Consider the following 15,472-nt stretch of genomic DNA (forward strand, 5'->3'; position numbering starts at 1 on the left):
TTCTTCTGAATGAGCATTGGACTTTCCTCAGAGGCTTTTTTGTGTCTATTCACATTAAGTGTTTTTTGTAGGTAACTATGGCTGTTTTCTTAGGTTCAATACCTGGAAATGAAAGTAAAGGATGAAAATAAATAAACATTTTTAAGGCTTTTGCATTAGATTTCCAAATTGCCATTGAGAGAAATTTGGCTGGCATACAGTGCCCCCAGCCATGCAAGAGTACTTTCCCAAATCCTTACCTACACTATATTTTATAACCTTTTAATTATTGCCAACTTCATAGACCTCCCCCTAAATTGTATCTTGCTTCCATTTGCCTTTATTTCATTACTCTGAATATGAAAATGTTATTGGTTATTTGTGTTTATTCTCTAGTGATTGTTTTTTCATGTCCTTTTGCCGTTTTTTTTTTCCTGTTGGGCACTCATTTTTAAAATTTTTACATACCTTTTTTCATACTAAGGATATTAACCCTTATCATATATATGTCTCAGTTTGTTCTTTGGCTTTTCATTTTTTTAAACAGATTTTATTTTTTAGAGCAGTTTTAGATTCATAACAAAATTACGAGGAAAGTACAAAGATTTCCCATATGCCCCCTGCCCCAACAACGTGCAAAGCCTCCCCATGACCAACATCCCCACGAGTGGTATGTTTGTTACATTTATAACAGTGACATCATTACCCCCCCCCCCCAGTTTACATTAGGATTCATTTGGTGGTGTGCACTCCATGGGTTTTAACAAATGTATAATGACATGTATCCACCACTATAATCTCACACAGAGTAGTTTCACTGCCCTAAAATTTTTCTGTGCTCCACCTGTTCACTCCTTCACAGTCCCAATCTCTGACAGCCATTGATTCTTTTACTACTATCTACATAGTTTTGCTTTTTCCAGAATGTCATAGAGTTGGAATCGTGTAGTATGTACCCTTTTCAGATTGACTTCTTTCACTTTCCTCCATACCTTTTTCATGGCTTGATAGCTCATTTCTTTTTCTTGCTGAATAATATTCCATCATCTGGATGTACTGGTTTGTTTATCCATTTATCTGCCAAAGGATATCTTGGTTGCTTCCAAGTTCTGGCAATTATGAGGGGCCACCAAAGGGCGGCATTAATTTCAGCCTCCCTCCCCCAGTCCTCCCCACCTCTACTCCACATGCACACAGCACGATTTCCAAAATCTCATGCGCTTCCCAAGGCGCTGTGTCCTGTGCACCCCATGGGACAGGCTAAGGTTTACGGAAACCAGATCCAGGATGGACACTCACTCTGGCAGAGTCCAGGGTGAAGGCTTCTGCTCCCCCACTGTGGTGGAAGGACTGGGGCCCTGAGGGGAAGAACCCTGGAAAGAGGGCCCCTCACACACCTTCCGGCAGCAACTTGCCTCTAGGCAAAAGTCTGCTTAAACCCTTTTACAACTCCTGCGGGGGAAATTATTTGCATTAATTAATTGACTAATTAATTCCAGGCACTATACTTGGAACCTACAGCTGGGGTTCCATTGACATACTGTTCAACTGACTCAAAGGCTTAGGAGGAACAAAAGCAAGAGCCAACTTAGAAGTTTGGATATTTAAAAATGTCAGAGTCTGGCCGCAATGTCTCTTTGACCTTGAGAACCACAATTCAATAATTTTGGAGGAAGGGAATTCCCAGGCAATGGTTAGGACTATGCTTCCACATCAGGGGGCCTGGGTTGGATCCCTGGTTGGGGAACTAAGGTCCCACATGCCTTGAGGTACAGCCAAAAAAAAAACCCCAAAATAATAATTTTGGAGGTTTCTTTCCTCCTGCTTGAGCTTTTTCTGAAAACAGACACTTCCGGTATGTATCAGTCATCTATGGCCCTATAATGGAGGACTCCAAAACTTAGCAATTTAAAACCACTGCATTTAATTTGTTCACAGTTCTTCTGGCTGGACTGGGCCAAGTCTCACCATTCTACTGGGTGCTCTGGGGCTTTCTCAGCAGCTGTCACCAACTAGGGGCTCAGCCAGGTACTGGGTCTGTCATGGCCTCTGTCCATGAGGTTTGGAGACTGTGGTGCTGTGAGCTGGGTTTCTCTCTCCTTGTGGTCACTCATTTGTACCTGCGCTTCCTCTCATGGTGGTAGGAGTGTGCCAAGACGGAGCATGCAGAAGCCTCTTGAGGCCAGGCTCTGGAGCTCATAGGATGTCACTCACGCCATATCCTATGGATTAAAGCCACTCAAAAGACCAGCTCAGTCTCAGAGGTGGAGGAATGGACACCACCCTAGGAATCTGAGGCCATATTTAAACTCCCAACTCTGTGCCTGACATTGCTGTGATTATCAGGTAGACAACACATCTGCTATGTTTTGCAATAACAGAGTTGACTTTTCTTTTTCATTTCTGTTTTTGCATGTTGGTGATCCTCAGAAAGAAAATTCTGTATTTCTTAGAGTTTAGCATCTTCTAGTTGTACCTATAAAACAGTTTTAACTTCTAGCATATTGAGAGTTATTGCCCTAAATAAACCTTCCTTATAATTTTAATGTACCACACATAATAATTTTATGAACAAGCCAGGTTATATGCAGCACATATGAATATTCCTAAAACCAAAGGGCTTTGCATGTATAAAAAGACAAAAAAATAAAAATTATACATATTTCAAATTTCCCAAGATTTTATTTCCATTTTTTTTCTATGACTTTAAAATTCCCAGACATTTAAAATTTCATCCAAGGCATGGGTATTAAATCTTTGTGTCCTGTGCCAGGCCTGTACTGGGAGCTGGAGGTGCAGAAGAGCAAATGAGATACAGCCCTTAACCCCATGGCAATGGATCTTGAGGCAGAAACAGATGTGGCCCTTGGTGACCTAGATGACTGTACGGACATCTGTTACGACAGTCCCAAAATAACGAGAACCAAGGCTTCCATCAACTTTGCTCCAGTTTGAATGGTGGAACCCCAGCTGTAGGTCCCAACACAAGGTCTTGAATTAATCAATCAATCAATTAATTAATGCAAATAATTTCCCCTGCAGGAGTTGTAAAAGGGTTCAGGCAGACTTCTGCCTGGGGGCAAGTTGCTACAGGAAGGTGTTGTGGGGCGGGGGCCCTCTCTCTGGGGCTCCTTCCCCTCAGGGCCTCAATCCTTCCACCACAGCAGGGGAGCAGTAGCTTCAGCCGTGACTCTGCCAGAGCCGGTGTCCATCCTGGATCTGGTTTCTGCAAACCATGGCCTGCCCCGTGGGGTGAGCAGCACGCAGCATGTTGGGAAGAGCATGTAGATTTTAGAGGATCGTGCTGTGTGTGTGTGTGTGGAGTGGCGGTGGGGAGGGCTGGGGGAGGGGGGGCTGGAAATAATGCCACCCTTTAGTGGCCCCTCTCTGGCTGGGCTTGGAGGTGAGCCCGGATGGGCCGGCCCAGTCGGGAAGCATGCCAAGCACATGCTCTCTGGCCACTGCGGCCTCATTGTTCAATAAGCAGATTATGAAATGCTGCAAGAAGCGGCTTGGTGGGGGGCTGTCTTCAGCCCTGCGGCCTGCCTTGTTTTGCAAACAATCATTGCATAGTGCAGCCCGGTCAGGGTCCCCTCAGGAGGACAGGGAATCCCTCAGCCTTTTTGGGTCTGAGTTTGTCGTGTGGCCGCGTGCTTCAGCTTGTCTGCCTTCCTCCCAATCCGGCTGTCTGTCTTCACCTGAGTCTGTTTCCTGGGAGACCCCAGGTGCCCCTCAGAAATGGGGGGACTTGGCTCCACCCACCTCCTTAGGCAAGTAGGGAAGAACAGCACACCAGGCCCGGTGCTGTTCTAGAAGCAGCAAAGGTTCTAAGGCCAGTCTTCCTCTTTGAGGAAGTTCCGAATTAGACAGATGGTGCGTCAACAATCTCGGGTAGCTTCCTTGGGAGACCTGGTGCCCATCTGAGGAAGAGGTGCCTTCAGATTAATTGCCTCCGACACTTTTATGTTCTTGGTTTAAACAGGAAAAGCGGGATAAAGCGACTGCAGTCTTAGCTCTGCAGGATGTTGGGGTTGAACTGATGTTTGCCTTTACTCTGACTATATTTTAGCAGTCATCTGCTAGAGTTTACTATGAAATCTCAAGAGACATCACTTTACCTGCAGTGTAGCTGATTCCATGAAATAAAATATTTTGCAACCAAGGGTCCAAATAAAACAATGAAGTTTTTAAAGAGGCAGAATAAAAGAATGATGCGGTATTGCTGAACTTTGAACTGAGAGGCCATCGAATACCCTGGTAAAGATGTATGCCACAAAGCTTGGGTTCAAATCCCAGCTCTACCACCTGCTAACTGTGTGACCTTGGACAAGTTACTTAACCTTTCTGAGCCTTAGTTCCTGTTCTGTACAGTGGGGATAATAACCACGCATTTCCTAGGATTATTGTGACGATTATATGTGATAAAAAGCACAGGGCTAGTGGTTAACACAGAGCCAGGCTCAACTAAGTGTTTACTGGTAGTATTAATAGGATTGCAGCCGAAATGTTTCCTTATGGAACCAATATTTTTTCAGGAAAATACTGAACCAGTGTGAACCCAAATGGAAGCCCCATGCTGTCTAAAATGGTCATGAAACAAGCTTCTTTTAGCAAGCCTTGAAAACCAGGGTGCCCAGCACCAAGCGCTGTTCATTCTACTAGAAGGCCTGTTATTATCCTCACTTTGCAAAGGAGGAAACAAAGGTTCAGAGAGGCTTGCTAACTTCCCCCAGGGTCACACAGCGAGGGCTCAAACCCAGTCAGTAGGACCTCAGCTGTCATTATGACAGCCTAGTGCCTTTACAGAGGTAGGACAGAATTTGGTCACAAAAGTGTTTCCCCATCCACATTAAAGTACCTGTGATGGGATTCATTCATTCATTCATGGATGTTCATGGAGAACCTCTCTGCACGATGTGCTCCGGTATGTCTCTGAGCAGACACACATGTTTAAACGGTTTCCCCAAGCCCTCCCTGCCTGCCCTTCCCCCCATGACTGCACGACAGACAGGTGTAGTCCTCACATTACTTGCTCCACCAGCTCCCCCTCCAGCATGGATGCCCACCTGCAGTTCCCGGACGGCAGCGGCCTCCTACAGCCCCAGCGCTGGGATGAGCCGCAGAGGGCTGGCGCCCTGGAGCAGATCTGTGGTGTGTTCCGAGTGGATTTGGGCCAGATGCGCTCCCTCCGCCTCTTCTTCAGGTGAGGCCCTCTTGGCCATGTCCAGGAAGCTGCCTGTGCACCTGCCGTGTCCCCGGGGGGCCATGCTTGGGTCTAGGAGCCTGACATTCCCAACTGTCTGCTTCCCAACATCACTAGTGCCCTGTAGGCAGTGCCCCACAATGGCTGCCCCGCAGGAGCCTGGTCTGGGTAGCTCCCAAACTGTTTCCTCTGCCTTCAGCGTGATAGTAGCAGCTGTTGCTTGCGCTCTGGTTTGGGGGAAGATGACAAACTAGGGCTACAGAGAGAGCAGTGCTTGCAGGGAGCTCCCGGTCACCCAATCAGAGGCCCAACCACTCAGTGCATACTCAGGATAGGCTATGGCTTTCTAGAGGGAGGCACTATTTTCTTCATGATGGGGGACCATCCCTTTCAGTTCCCCACCTAATGGCTACCTCATGTCTCTCTTCCTGAAAGCTGCAAGACAGCACCAGCCAAAGACCAGTGCTTCAAAGAAGCAATTGTGCCTCTGGGGGCATTCCCAGACCCAAAGCCCCATCCTGCCTTTCAGGGAAGGCCAGTCAAGGTCGGGCGATGGTCCTGAGGCACATATTGTGAATTTCCCTGGAGGATTTTCCCAGAGTGACTTCTGTGCTAGATGGAAAGCCCACTGGAGGGGAGTTCCTTAGTGCCCACCCATCTGGGTTCCAAATCTGATTTCATGTCAGGGCATCCACCCCTAGGAGATGGATGATATGATATCATGATATCTCCATGGTATCCAGGACAGAAGGGAGGATGTGACCTGGCCGGCAGGGGTGGGGACTGAAGGCTGCTGTGGCAGATCTCCCGGGGCGAGGACAGTCCCACCTGGGGCCTCCCCAAGAGGGAGCTGCTTTGCCTCCTTCAGCAAAGAGGGTGATGGCTTCTGTGAGGGCATAATTCTCTCTGCTTCCCGCCAGCAGCCAAACTCCTGGGGGACTTTCTGTTTCCTGCCTCTGAGGTCGAGTGATAGTGGCCTCTGATTATACTTGGAAATAAAAACCCGTGTTTACATATTCATGGGTCTGTTTTCTTCCCCCCTCCAATGGCCGCTCAGCGATGAGGCCTGCACCAGTGGCCAGCTGGTCGTCGCCAGTCGGGAAAGCCAGTACAAAGTGTTCCACTTCCACCATGGTGGCCTGGACAAGCTGCCTGACGTGCTTCAGCAGTGGAAATACTGCGCTGAGACGCACCTCAAAGACCAGGTAGCTAGGGAGGGGGGAATGGGTGCTGCCCCACCCCTCCTCTCCCCTTCCAACCCAGACCAGAACACCCACTCTCTCCCTTGGGAGTCCCAGGCCTCAAGGGTGTGACCCGTGGTCGCTGGGGGCAAACAGAGCAGCAACTTCGGGTTTAAAACATGTGCCCAGGCTTCTAGTAAAGGCAGTACTCCACATTTGAAAAATCATGTTTTGACAAGGCTTCCTGCCATATTTTCCTCAATCTACATACAAATGTAATAAGAGCTCTTTAATTATCTGTTTAAGATAGTGTATGTGCTTATTAGAAACGGGCTGACTTTAAAATTCCTTTCCTTCCCACAGAGCCTCCTGCTGGCTTCCCTTATTACAGTAGCATGGCTTTTTTTTTCCCCCTACATTGAACAACCTTTGATTTTTGAATTAAATGTCAGCTGCAGTTTTGCCCTGGATCCGTGACTGCCCGTGGAGACAACCTGACAGGCGGGCTCCCCGCTCGCAGAACAGCCATCCCTTTGTATGTGGCCAATCACATGTAATTTATTGCAGGCCCTCCCGGCAGAGGGAAGTTGGCCGTCCCAGGCATTAATTCCGTCTTTGCGGCGGGGCCGGAGGGAGAGTGGAGGGGAGAGGCGGTCGGTGGGAGTGGGCCGGGAGCCGGGAGCGCGAGGGGGGACCATGGTAAGCGGACGGTATTTTCATTTTAATTACGTCTAATTACACTTGCCATTTAGGGGTTTGTATGCGGGGGAGAGGCGTCCCCCTCCTTTCAGAAGAGGGGAGGGGGGGGAGGCGTTTACATCCCGCGAAGAGCGCGGGCTGGCTTCGAAAGCCGAGCGTCTGAGCCACTGTTCCATACCCCCGCCCCCCCGCCCCGACGGTCCTCGCGTCCAGCAGGTCGCCGACGAAAAGACGTGTATGCAGTTCTCCATCCGGCGTCCCAAGCTGCCGTCTTCCGAGACACACCCCGAGGAGAGCATGTACCGACGGCTGGACGTGGCGGCCTGGCTCCGCCACCTGAATGCGCTGGGGCAAGTGGAAGAGGAGTACAAGCTCCGCAAGGTGAGGCCCGGCGCGCCCGCGGGCCCGGCGGCTTCGAGGCCAGGGGTCGGGGCCGCGCCCACGGGCCGCAGCCTCCGGCCGGGTTTCGGGGGCGGGGGAGGGGGCGGTCGGTCGGTCCGCTGACGCCAGCGGCTGTGTGAACGCGCCCGATAGAGCGATCAAAGCCGCTGCGATGAAAAAGCAACCTCCGGAGCGGGTTCGGGGTACCCCGCGACAGCGTGTATAGAAGAGCTCGCAGCCCGCGCCCGCGATTCCAAAACCGGGATTAAGGCCCTGACGTGAGAACGACAGGTTAATCTGAGCGCCGCACCAGGGGGGGGCATTGACATTGAAATGAGCCTGGTTTGTGTCCTGTATGGGAATGGGGGGCCGGCATTTTCCCCTTCTAAACATGTGCAAATTGCAGCGATCTGAATCAAGGCATCAGTTGTCAAGAAGGCGCAGCAAAGCCACCAAAACACAGATCTCCGGGGATTTGGGGGTGCTTTGAGCGGTCCTGCTTTGGCCCCTCCCCAACTTTTGCCGCTTCCTCCAGGCCATTTTCTTCGGCGGCATTGATGTGTCAATCCGAGGGGAGGTCTGGCCCTTCCTGCTGCGTTATTACAGCCACGAGTCGACGTCGGAGGAAAGGGAGGCGCTGCGGGTGCAGAAGAGAAAGGAATACGCCGAGATCCAGCAGAAAAGGTGACCGCGGCGCCCGACCGGGGCCCCCCTCGAACCGCGAAGGGGAAACCCCCGCCTCCCCCACTCCGGAGCCGCGGAGGGAGATGCCATTTGGAAAGGCAATTTGAGGTGCAATTCAGCATTGATAATATGTTCCGTGACCCATAGTTTCCTTGGAAAATGGGTCTCCCAGGACCGTGAGCGATGGGTCTGGATAAGTGCAGTCATTACCCCCGCACCCGGCCCCGGGACTGGCTCTCTTTAGCTCGCATGTCAAGGTTTTAGAATTCTTTTTCAACATACTTAACGAGGCGCTGACATCCCACCACTGAACGCCGGGGTGGCAGCGGGGCGGGGGTCGAGGGGAGGGCAGCTGGGAACTGGGATTGCTGAGCTCTGTTGGGCCTCCCTGACCCTGTAGTTTCGGTGAGCTCTCCCCCAGAAGCTGGGACCGGTGAGACCGAGTTAATTTGGGAAAGCCTTGTGCCCAGCGCCCCTACCTTGCCCAGAGTAAGTGGCAGCTGGAGAGTTGGCCAGCGACCCCAGTTCCCATCTTTGAGCGGGGCGGGAAGGGGCGCCCCTGGTGGCCTGGAGCGGGTGGGACGCTTGCTGACCTCCCAGCGGGCTCTCTGCTCCGTGCCAGGCTCTCCATGACCCCTGAAGAGCACAGAGCTTTCTGGCGGAACGTGCAGTTCACCGTGGACAAGGATGTGGTTCGGACAGATAGGAGCAACCAGTTCTTCCGAGGCGAAGGCAATCCCAATGTGGAGAGCATGAGGTACCGCCTCCCCGGCCAGCAGGGCTCCTTTCCAACTGGGTTTCACTCCCATCTGCCGCCCCGAAGCCTCACCTCACCCCTCAGGTCTCAGCTGACCCTCTGGGAAGTGGACCAGCCGCAGAAGCTTCTGCAGGGGTCAAGGATCTTTCTTCTAGGCTCAGTGCCCCAGAATCAGAGAGTCCTTAGCTATTTCAAGCAATGTCAATGGGCCCCTTATTGTCCTAGTGACCCAGGGAAGGCCTGAAGCCCCTCCCAACGGTACCAGCAAAGGCCCCACCCCCTGGGCATCCACCAAGCCAGTTGCTTGGCCCACACCAGCTGTGAACCCGCCTCCCCCGAGTGTCTCCCTCTCCCATTGGGTGGTCCTCTGGGAGATCAAGCCACACAGGGGCTGAGGCTGGCATCTTTGACATTCTGTTGCCTCCTGGCAAATAATTGCACAAAATTAGCAGCCCATAAAAAAAAGTCCCTGCCAGCCCACCCTTTGTCACAGGCAGTCGACCATTAAGAAAATCAGACCCACATTCCTCCTTGCTCTGCTCTAGAGAATTGGGGCTGGTGAGTGCCTAAGTGCAGGCCCTTACCTTCCCCAAGCTCTGGAGATGATCCCAGGAGCTACTCTCTTTCCTCTAAGATCAAGGTGAAGCACGGGGGCCTGGAGAACCCAGAGGCTCCAGCCCGGGGTTCTACTGGCCTGGACAACACACCGCTATGTTATAGCCACTCTCCACTGACCTCCCTGCTCTCTGCACTGCATCTCCAGGAGGATCCTGCTGAACTATGCAGTGTACAACCCAGCCATTGGCTACTCCCAGGGCATGTCGGACCTGGTGGCGCCCATCCTGGCTGAGGTCCTAGACGAGTCAGACACCTTCTGGTGCTTTGTGGGTCTGATGCAGAACACAATCTTTGTCAGCTCTCCTCGGGACGAGGACATGGAGAAACAACTGGTGAGGCTCTCAGATGTGTGTGGCTTGGCTGTTGTGGGCCGCCAAGCAGTGGGAAAGCCAAGGTGGGCCTTGCTGATGGACTATGGGGGGCTTAGCCCTGGGCTCGTGGACTAGGGCCAGCTCCCCCACGAGGGATACATGCTGTTCCCAGGTCCCAGGACACATGCTGCCATCCCCACCTCACACTCCTGTAGTCCAGAGGCTCCTCATGTGGCCTCCCTCCTCCCTGCATGTGGCATCCTAACCCAGGTTCCCTGGGGGGAAGGGGTCACCATCACACCTGGCCCTGTGCTTTATAAAACGTGTTCTTAGGTCTATCTGAGTCCCCCACAGGGGACATAGCCAGGGTTTCTAGGGATGGGAATCAGAGGGGCTCTTGAAGCCGCCCTGAGGCCCACTGTATAGTCATCACAACCCCACCTTGAGGGCAGCAGGCCTGTTGTGCCCAGGCAGCTCTCCTCCCACCATGACCCCTGCTAACCTACACAGACCAGACAGCACTGAAAATTGGGAGTGAGGAGGCAAAACTGGGTAAGGTGGGGCCGGGAGTGCCCACTCTTTGTGCACTCCAATCACCTGTTAGGACGTGGTCTCAGGTCCCTAGTCTGAGAAGTTCTCAGCCTGGAAGCTGATGGTGCATGGGCGGGATGCTGAGTGTGCTAGGGAGTGATACAGAAAGAGCTCTGGTGATAGAGAGGGAACCAAGACAGCAGTCCCAATGTCTCCTTGGGCCAGGCTGACTCCACGGTACACGGGGTCTGGCCATGAACATTGCCAGGCCTGCCAAGACTTGTCTGAGCAGGGATTTTTGGGCAGTGACACTGGGTGGCCCAGTCAGGTTGGTGGCTCACATGCAGTGAGGCTCAAGCTGAATGGAGGACCTCGAATGCCAGACCAAGGAGCACTCCTGTCGACTAGCCATTAGGAAGCTGATGAAGACTGTGGATAGGAGAGCAGAATGCAGCAGGGGGATTGGAGGAGAGGGAGCCAGGAGCAGGGAGGTGGGAAGGGAAGGGGCACCAGAGCAGGGACGGGGGGCACCCATGAGGGAGGGAGGAAGGGGGTCAGTTGCCTGCCTGGATTTGTTGACCCTGCTGTGGGCCACTAGGTGAAGAAACTGGCCAGTCTGGAAGGATCCTCAGAATCCGTTTCCGTGCCACCCCAGTGGCTGTCTCAAGTAGGAACAATGGGCTGTTTGTGTGGGAAGGGGCCTGTGAGTCACCAAGACCCCCCCCCTTAGGATCCCCCGGCTGCGATCTCAGCCGAGCCTGCCCACTCCCCGCTCTCTGTGTCGGCCCTGTGATGTCAGGTTTCCACAGTACCTGGGGAGGCAATTACGGGCTCTGACGTGATTCGCTGCTGACGGCTCCACAGCACATGGCCCCGTGACTCGTTAGCTGCTGGAGATCGATTTTACAACGGTGCTGGTGAAGTCAGCAGCCCAAGCCAGACGCTGCCAGAAATAGCCTTAATCTGGTCCCACGTCACTGGGTGGTGACCTGAAGCGCAGAAATCAAACCTCTCGGGGTTCAGAAATGTCTCCTCTCTGCTCTGCATCAGCTATGAGAGATGATGAATCTAGGTGATAGGAGTGGAAGGTGGTTGAGTGGGTGCGGGGGAGGGGGCATTGTCAAAAGGATGCTTTGCTCGACATCTCAGGAAGGAGGGGGCATCAGAAACAGCCCATGTGGTGCCTGAGAGCCAGGGGTCTCCCTAGCCTCAGACCTGCCACCCGCCTCCTGGGCCACAGCAGGTTGCTCTTGCTGTCCCTTGCAACAGCCTCCAGAACAGTCCAAAATCTGGGCTAAACTGACCAAGACAGATGTGAGTCAGACTTCCAGTGACAGAACAGAGTAAGTGGGTGCAGACCCATGAAGCAAATAGAGACCTCACGTGTGGCACACCTGCTCTGAGGGTGGGGAGCCTGACGAGGAAGGGCCTCGGTGGGAGTGGGCTTCTAGGGCCAGGCAGGCAGGCCTGCTCGGGTCTGGGGGGCTCATTCATCTTGGCCTCGCCCCCAGCTGTACCTGCGGGAGCTGCTGCGGCTGACCCACGCACGCTTCTACCAGCACCTGGTCTCGCTGGGCGAGGACGGCTTGCAAATGCTCTTCTGCCACCGCTGGCTCCTGCTGTGCTTCAAGCGGGAGTTTCCCGAGGCCGAGGCGCTGCGGATCTGGGAAGCCTGCTGGGCCCACTACCAGGTGAGCCAGGCGGGCACGCCTGGCATACGAGCAGGGCAGGATGCCCGCATAACCGGGCACCTCCTCTGGGGTCCCCTTGCTCCACCATGCTTGGCCCCCCACAGACCACATTCAGCCCCTCACACGGCAACTGCCTTCTAGTCCCACGTGGCCAGCCTCCGACCCTCAACTCGCCTCCCAAGTAACTGAAATCGATGCAAATTGCCCACTGACTGCACTCATTACCACGTTCTGGGGTTGAGCACGCTCCTGTCACAACCAATCAGCATGAAAGACATTGCGGGACAAGCAGGACGCTGGTGCCCACATGCCGGACCCAGCGCCCACCCGCCTGCCCTCCTCGGGATGGCTCAGGGAAAGGGCCCTGAGATCCTGCTTCCCTGCCAGCCCCTCTGAGAGCCCGGGCACCGCCCACTGTCGCCTCGCAGGGACGTGATTTCCCCTTGCCATCCTTCATTATCAGCATCTCCTCAACAAATTCCCCTGAGAGCCTCTCGCTGGCCCTGTCACACGGCTTTAACGCCCAAATTAGCAACAAGCAGGCCATGTTAAAGGATAGGCAAGTCTCTCTGAATCCATCAGCCTTAAAAAAAAAAAAAATAGTATTGACGCATCCAAGAGGTGGCCGGGACCATTTCTGCAAGAGCAGCCTCCATCCTTCCTACGGCAGCTGGTGCAGCTTGGATTAGACAAACCTTGCTGATAGATGTGCACGCCCACCAGCCCTCAGAAATGTGCATCAGCGTCTGCCCTCCTTACTAGTGTTGAAGAAGGATTATGTCTGATAGAAGTGAGTCTGAAGAAGCCTGCTGCTGGTGCCACGGGCTGTTTTGTATTCATCCATCCTCGCCCACCTCCTCCTGCTCCCTCCCGGCCCAGGTCTGGGCTGCATTTCCTGTATGGATTAGCCTGCTCCGTGTGTACTGCAGGGTGGAATCTAGGAAGCACTGGCAAGGATGGTCCAAAACACTGGATCACATTTAAAAGAAAAAAAAAATTGTGTCCGCTTTGCACAAAGCCTCATTGCATCTTTTCTAGCAGCAAATTTGCCACCTTCGAGACAGCACATTTAGGCTAATGTTACATGTGAACCCAGAGCATCACCCAACAGATGGGGCCATTTCTCAGGCTAAATTTAGCCTCATTTGGCCCCACCCCTTGATCAAATTAGTGGCAGGAGGTTGAGGCGGGGGATAGTAGGATGGTGGTAGTGGGGGTAGGCTAATTCATTAGAGTGAGCTCTGGCAGGAGGTGGGGGGAGGTCACTACCAGCTGGTTTAACTTTAAAGTGTCCCCAGAGTGTGAAGGGCTCTGTTTTATTCATTTATTATACTTCCAGTTTGCCCTCGGGGGATGGGCTGCCCTGGGCCTGGTTCAGTGAACTGGGGTTAGTCCGGTACTGCTGTCCAGGCCCCTTTAGAATGTGCCCCACCTTTTCTTCCCCATAATCCTGTCCCAGAGGAGCTGGACATGAATCTTCCTGAAACTCCTCCGCTGTGCCCCCCCACCCCACCCCACCAGCCCCAGCCGCAATTCAAATAGCTGCAGAAGGATCATTCTGAGCCGCAGCAAGACTATTCCGGATTAATTCAGAGGAAGGGGCTGGGCAGTCTGGGAATGGCCTTTCCAGAGTGGGTGGTATGTGGGGTGTTTGCTGCCCGTAACCTCTGCCCGCACATCCAAGGCTCTGCCTGGCTCTGTTTGGGAAGGAACAGGGTTCTGTCTGGCTGGGTGGCCGATGTCAGGAGACTAAACACAGGCTTCCTGGTGGTCCTTGTCCTTCCTCTGCCCCCAGGAGCTAGTGTGACTCAAAGGCAGTGTGCCCTCAGAGCATCCGGCCGGAGAGGACACAGGATGTACCCCGTGAGGACTAAGCGCCAGCATCCTGCTGCAGGCCCGCCCTTGCTGGGTAGCAAAATGTGAGGCAGCCTCCAGGGAAGGCAGCGGAGTCCTTGATGAGGCCTGAAATCTGGTTAAAGAGGGTGGGCTCATTGTAGGGAACTATGGGGAGCTGCTGTGCTTGGCTCTGAGGCTCTCCTCCCCACTTTTCTTACCAACAAACCTAAGACATCTCTGGGGCACAAGTTGGGACATTTGGCCTCAAGGCAGGAGCACAATGACCAGTGGGTGGCTGCCGGAAAGTTCATCTTCCTTGATAGCATGTTCCACCACCCACTGGAGCGGGGTTCTGACTCACTGTCTCTCAAGACCCCAGAATGGGTAGTAGCCAGGCTTCAGAGGAGCATGTTCTTTGCCCACGTGCTGGAGAGGCTCCTAGAGGGCTCCCCAAAGGGGACCAGCTGCCTGTCAGTGACCAACCCCAGCATCGCCCTTTTGCGCGTCACAGCAGTCTTTGGGTGTAGGTGCTGACAGTGGTCCATTTGCAGGTGGGGAAACTGAGGAGGCTGCTGGGCTTGCCCAGGGCCACACAAACCCAGACGGCCTCACCTGGGACCCCTTGACCCCATAGCTCTGCTTGTAGCCTCTACTGGCAGTCAGGACCCGGGGCTAGGTCAGGGGCCTTATCTGAACCCACTCTCTACCCCCCAGACAGATTACTTCCACCTTTTCATCTGCGTGGCCATCGTGGCCATCTACGGGGATGATGTCATTGAGCAGCAGCTGGCCACCGACCAGATGCTTCTGCACTTTGGAAACCTGGCCATGCACATGAATGGGGAGCTTGTTCTCAGGAAGGTGAGTGTGGCTCCCCCACATGCAGCCCTGCCCTCCCTTACACAGAGCCCCACCTCTACTTCCAGAGCTCCACCCCTACAGGGGCCCCTATAAGCTCCACCCCCCACATTTATCAATTCCTGCCCACATGCAGAGCCCCGCCCCCACCCTCCATCCTGGGAGCTCCCCACCAAGGTCAGAATGTCTGGCAGCTGCTCAGGGCGCCCATCAGGCTGACAAAAGAGGCCCCTCTCCTCATGGAAGGAACAGATTACCCATTTTGACAGACAGGTCCTCCACTGTGAGGTACCTCACTCATAGCCCAGAGCTGGGAAAACTAAGCAGGAGGCTTAGGGAGGGGAGGTGGCCAAACTTTCATCCAAGGTTAGTGGGATAAATGGGGCTTTTGCCACCTCCCTACTTCCCAGGCTTCTGCTGGAGACACCACTTCTTAAAGCTTTCTGGTGTTTTCCAGGGGCAGCGAGGAGGGCCTGGGGTCAGGGGTGGAGTGGGCAGGAAGAGGGCTTGAAGAAGTCCTTCAGGGCAGAGAGGTGGAGCCATGGGGCCAGGCTGAGCCAGGGAGGGCCAGGGTGGGCCCTATTCCACTTTTGGCTGCCCTGTTCACCTTCCATATGACTGTTGGGGGAGCCGTCCTTGGGTCAAGCCGGATGGGAGCGCGGCTTGTGAAACTTTATAGCCCCTGCCTTCAGCTGGATCAGGATGTCAAAAGGGATGAGGCAGGCGGAGCCCTGGCCCTGACC

At 53.7% G+C, this 15,472-nt stretch overlaps 1 protein-coding gene across 5 annotated transcripts in view; it reads left to right on the top strand.

The window, feature by feature from the left end:
• TBC1D16 (TBC1 domain family member 16) overlaps positions 1 to 15,472 on the top strand; it is an 88,896-nt gene that overhangs the window by 67,882 nt on the left and 5,542 nt on the right. For 2 of the 5 annotated variants that reach the window (XM_070773936.1, XM_070773937.1), the window contains exons 4-11: positions 5,021 to 5,182; positions 6,240 to 6,387; positions 7,276 to 7,443; positions 7,979 to 8,127; positions 8,750 to 8,884; positions 9,648 to 9,834; positions 11,856 to 12,035; positions 14,586 to 14,732. In XM_070773936.1, the coding sequence (XP_070630037.1) occupies positions 5,021 to 5,182; positions 6,240 to 6,387; positions 7,276 to 7,443; positions 7,979 to 8,127; positions 8,750 to 8,884; positions 9,648 to 9,834; positions 11,856 to 12,035; positions 14,586 to 14,732 (1,276 nt within the window). The remainder of the gene's footprint in view (positions 1 to 5,020; positions 5,183 to 6,239; positions 6,388 to 7,275; positions 7,444 to 7,978; positions 8,128 to 8,749; positions 8,885 to 9,647; positions 9,835 to 11,855; positions 12,036 to 14,585; positions 14,733 to 15,472) is intronic. The other 3 variants (XM_070773938.1, XM_070773940.1, XM_070773939.1) reach the window with 3 other exon arrangements.

Source organism: Bos indicus, chromosome 19 (genome assembly GCF_029378745.1).
Source record: "Bos indicus isolate NIAB-ARS_2022 breed Sahiwal x Tharparkar chromosome 19, NIAB-ARS_B.indTharparkar_mat_pri_1.0, whole genome shotgun sequence".
NCBI lineage: Eukaryota > Metazoa > Chordata > Mammalia > Artiodactyla > Bovidae > Bos > Bos indicus.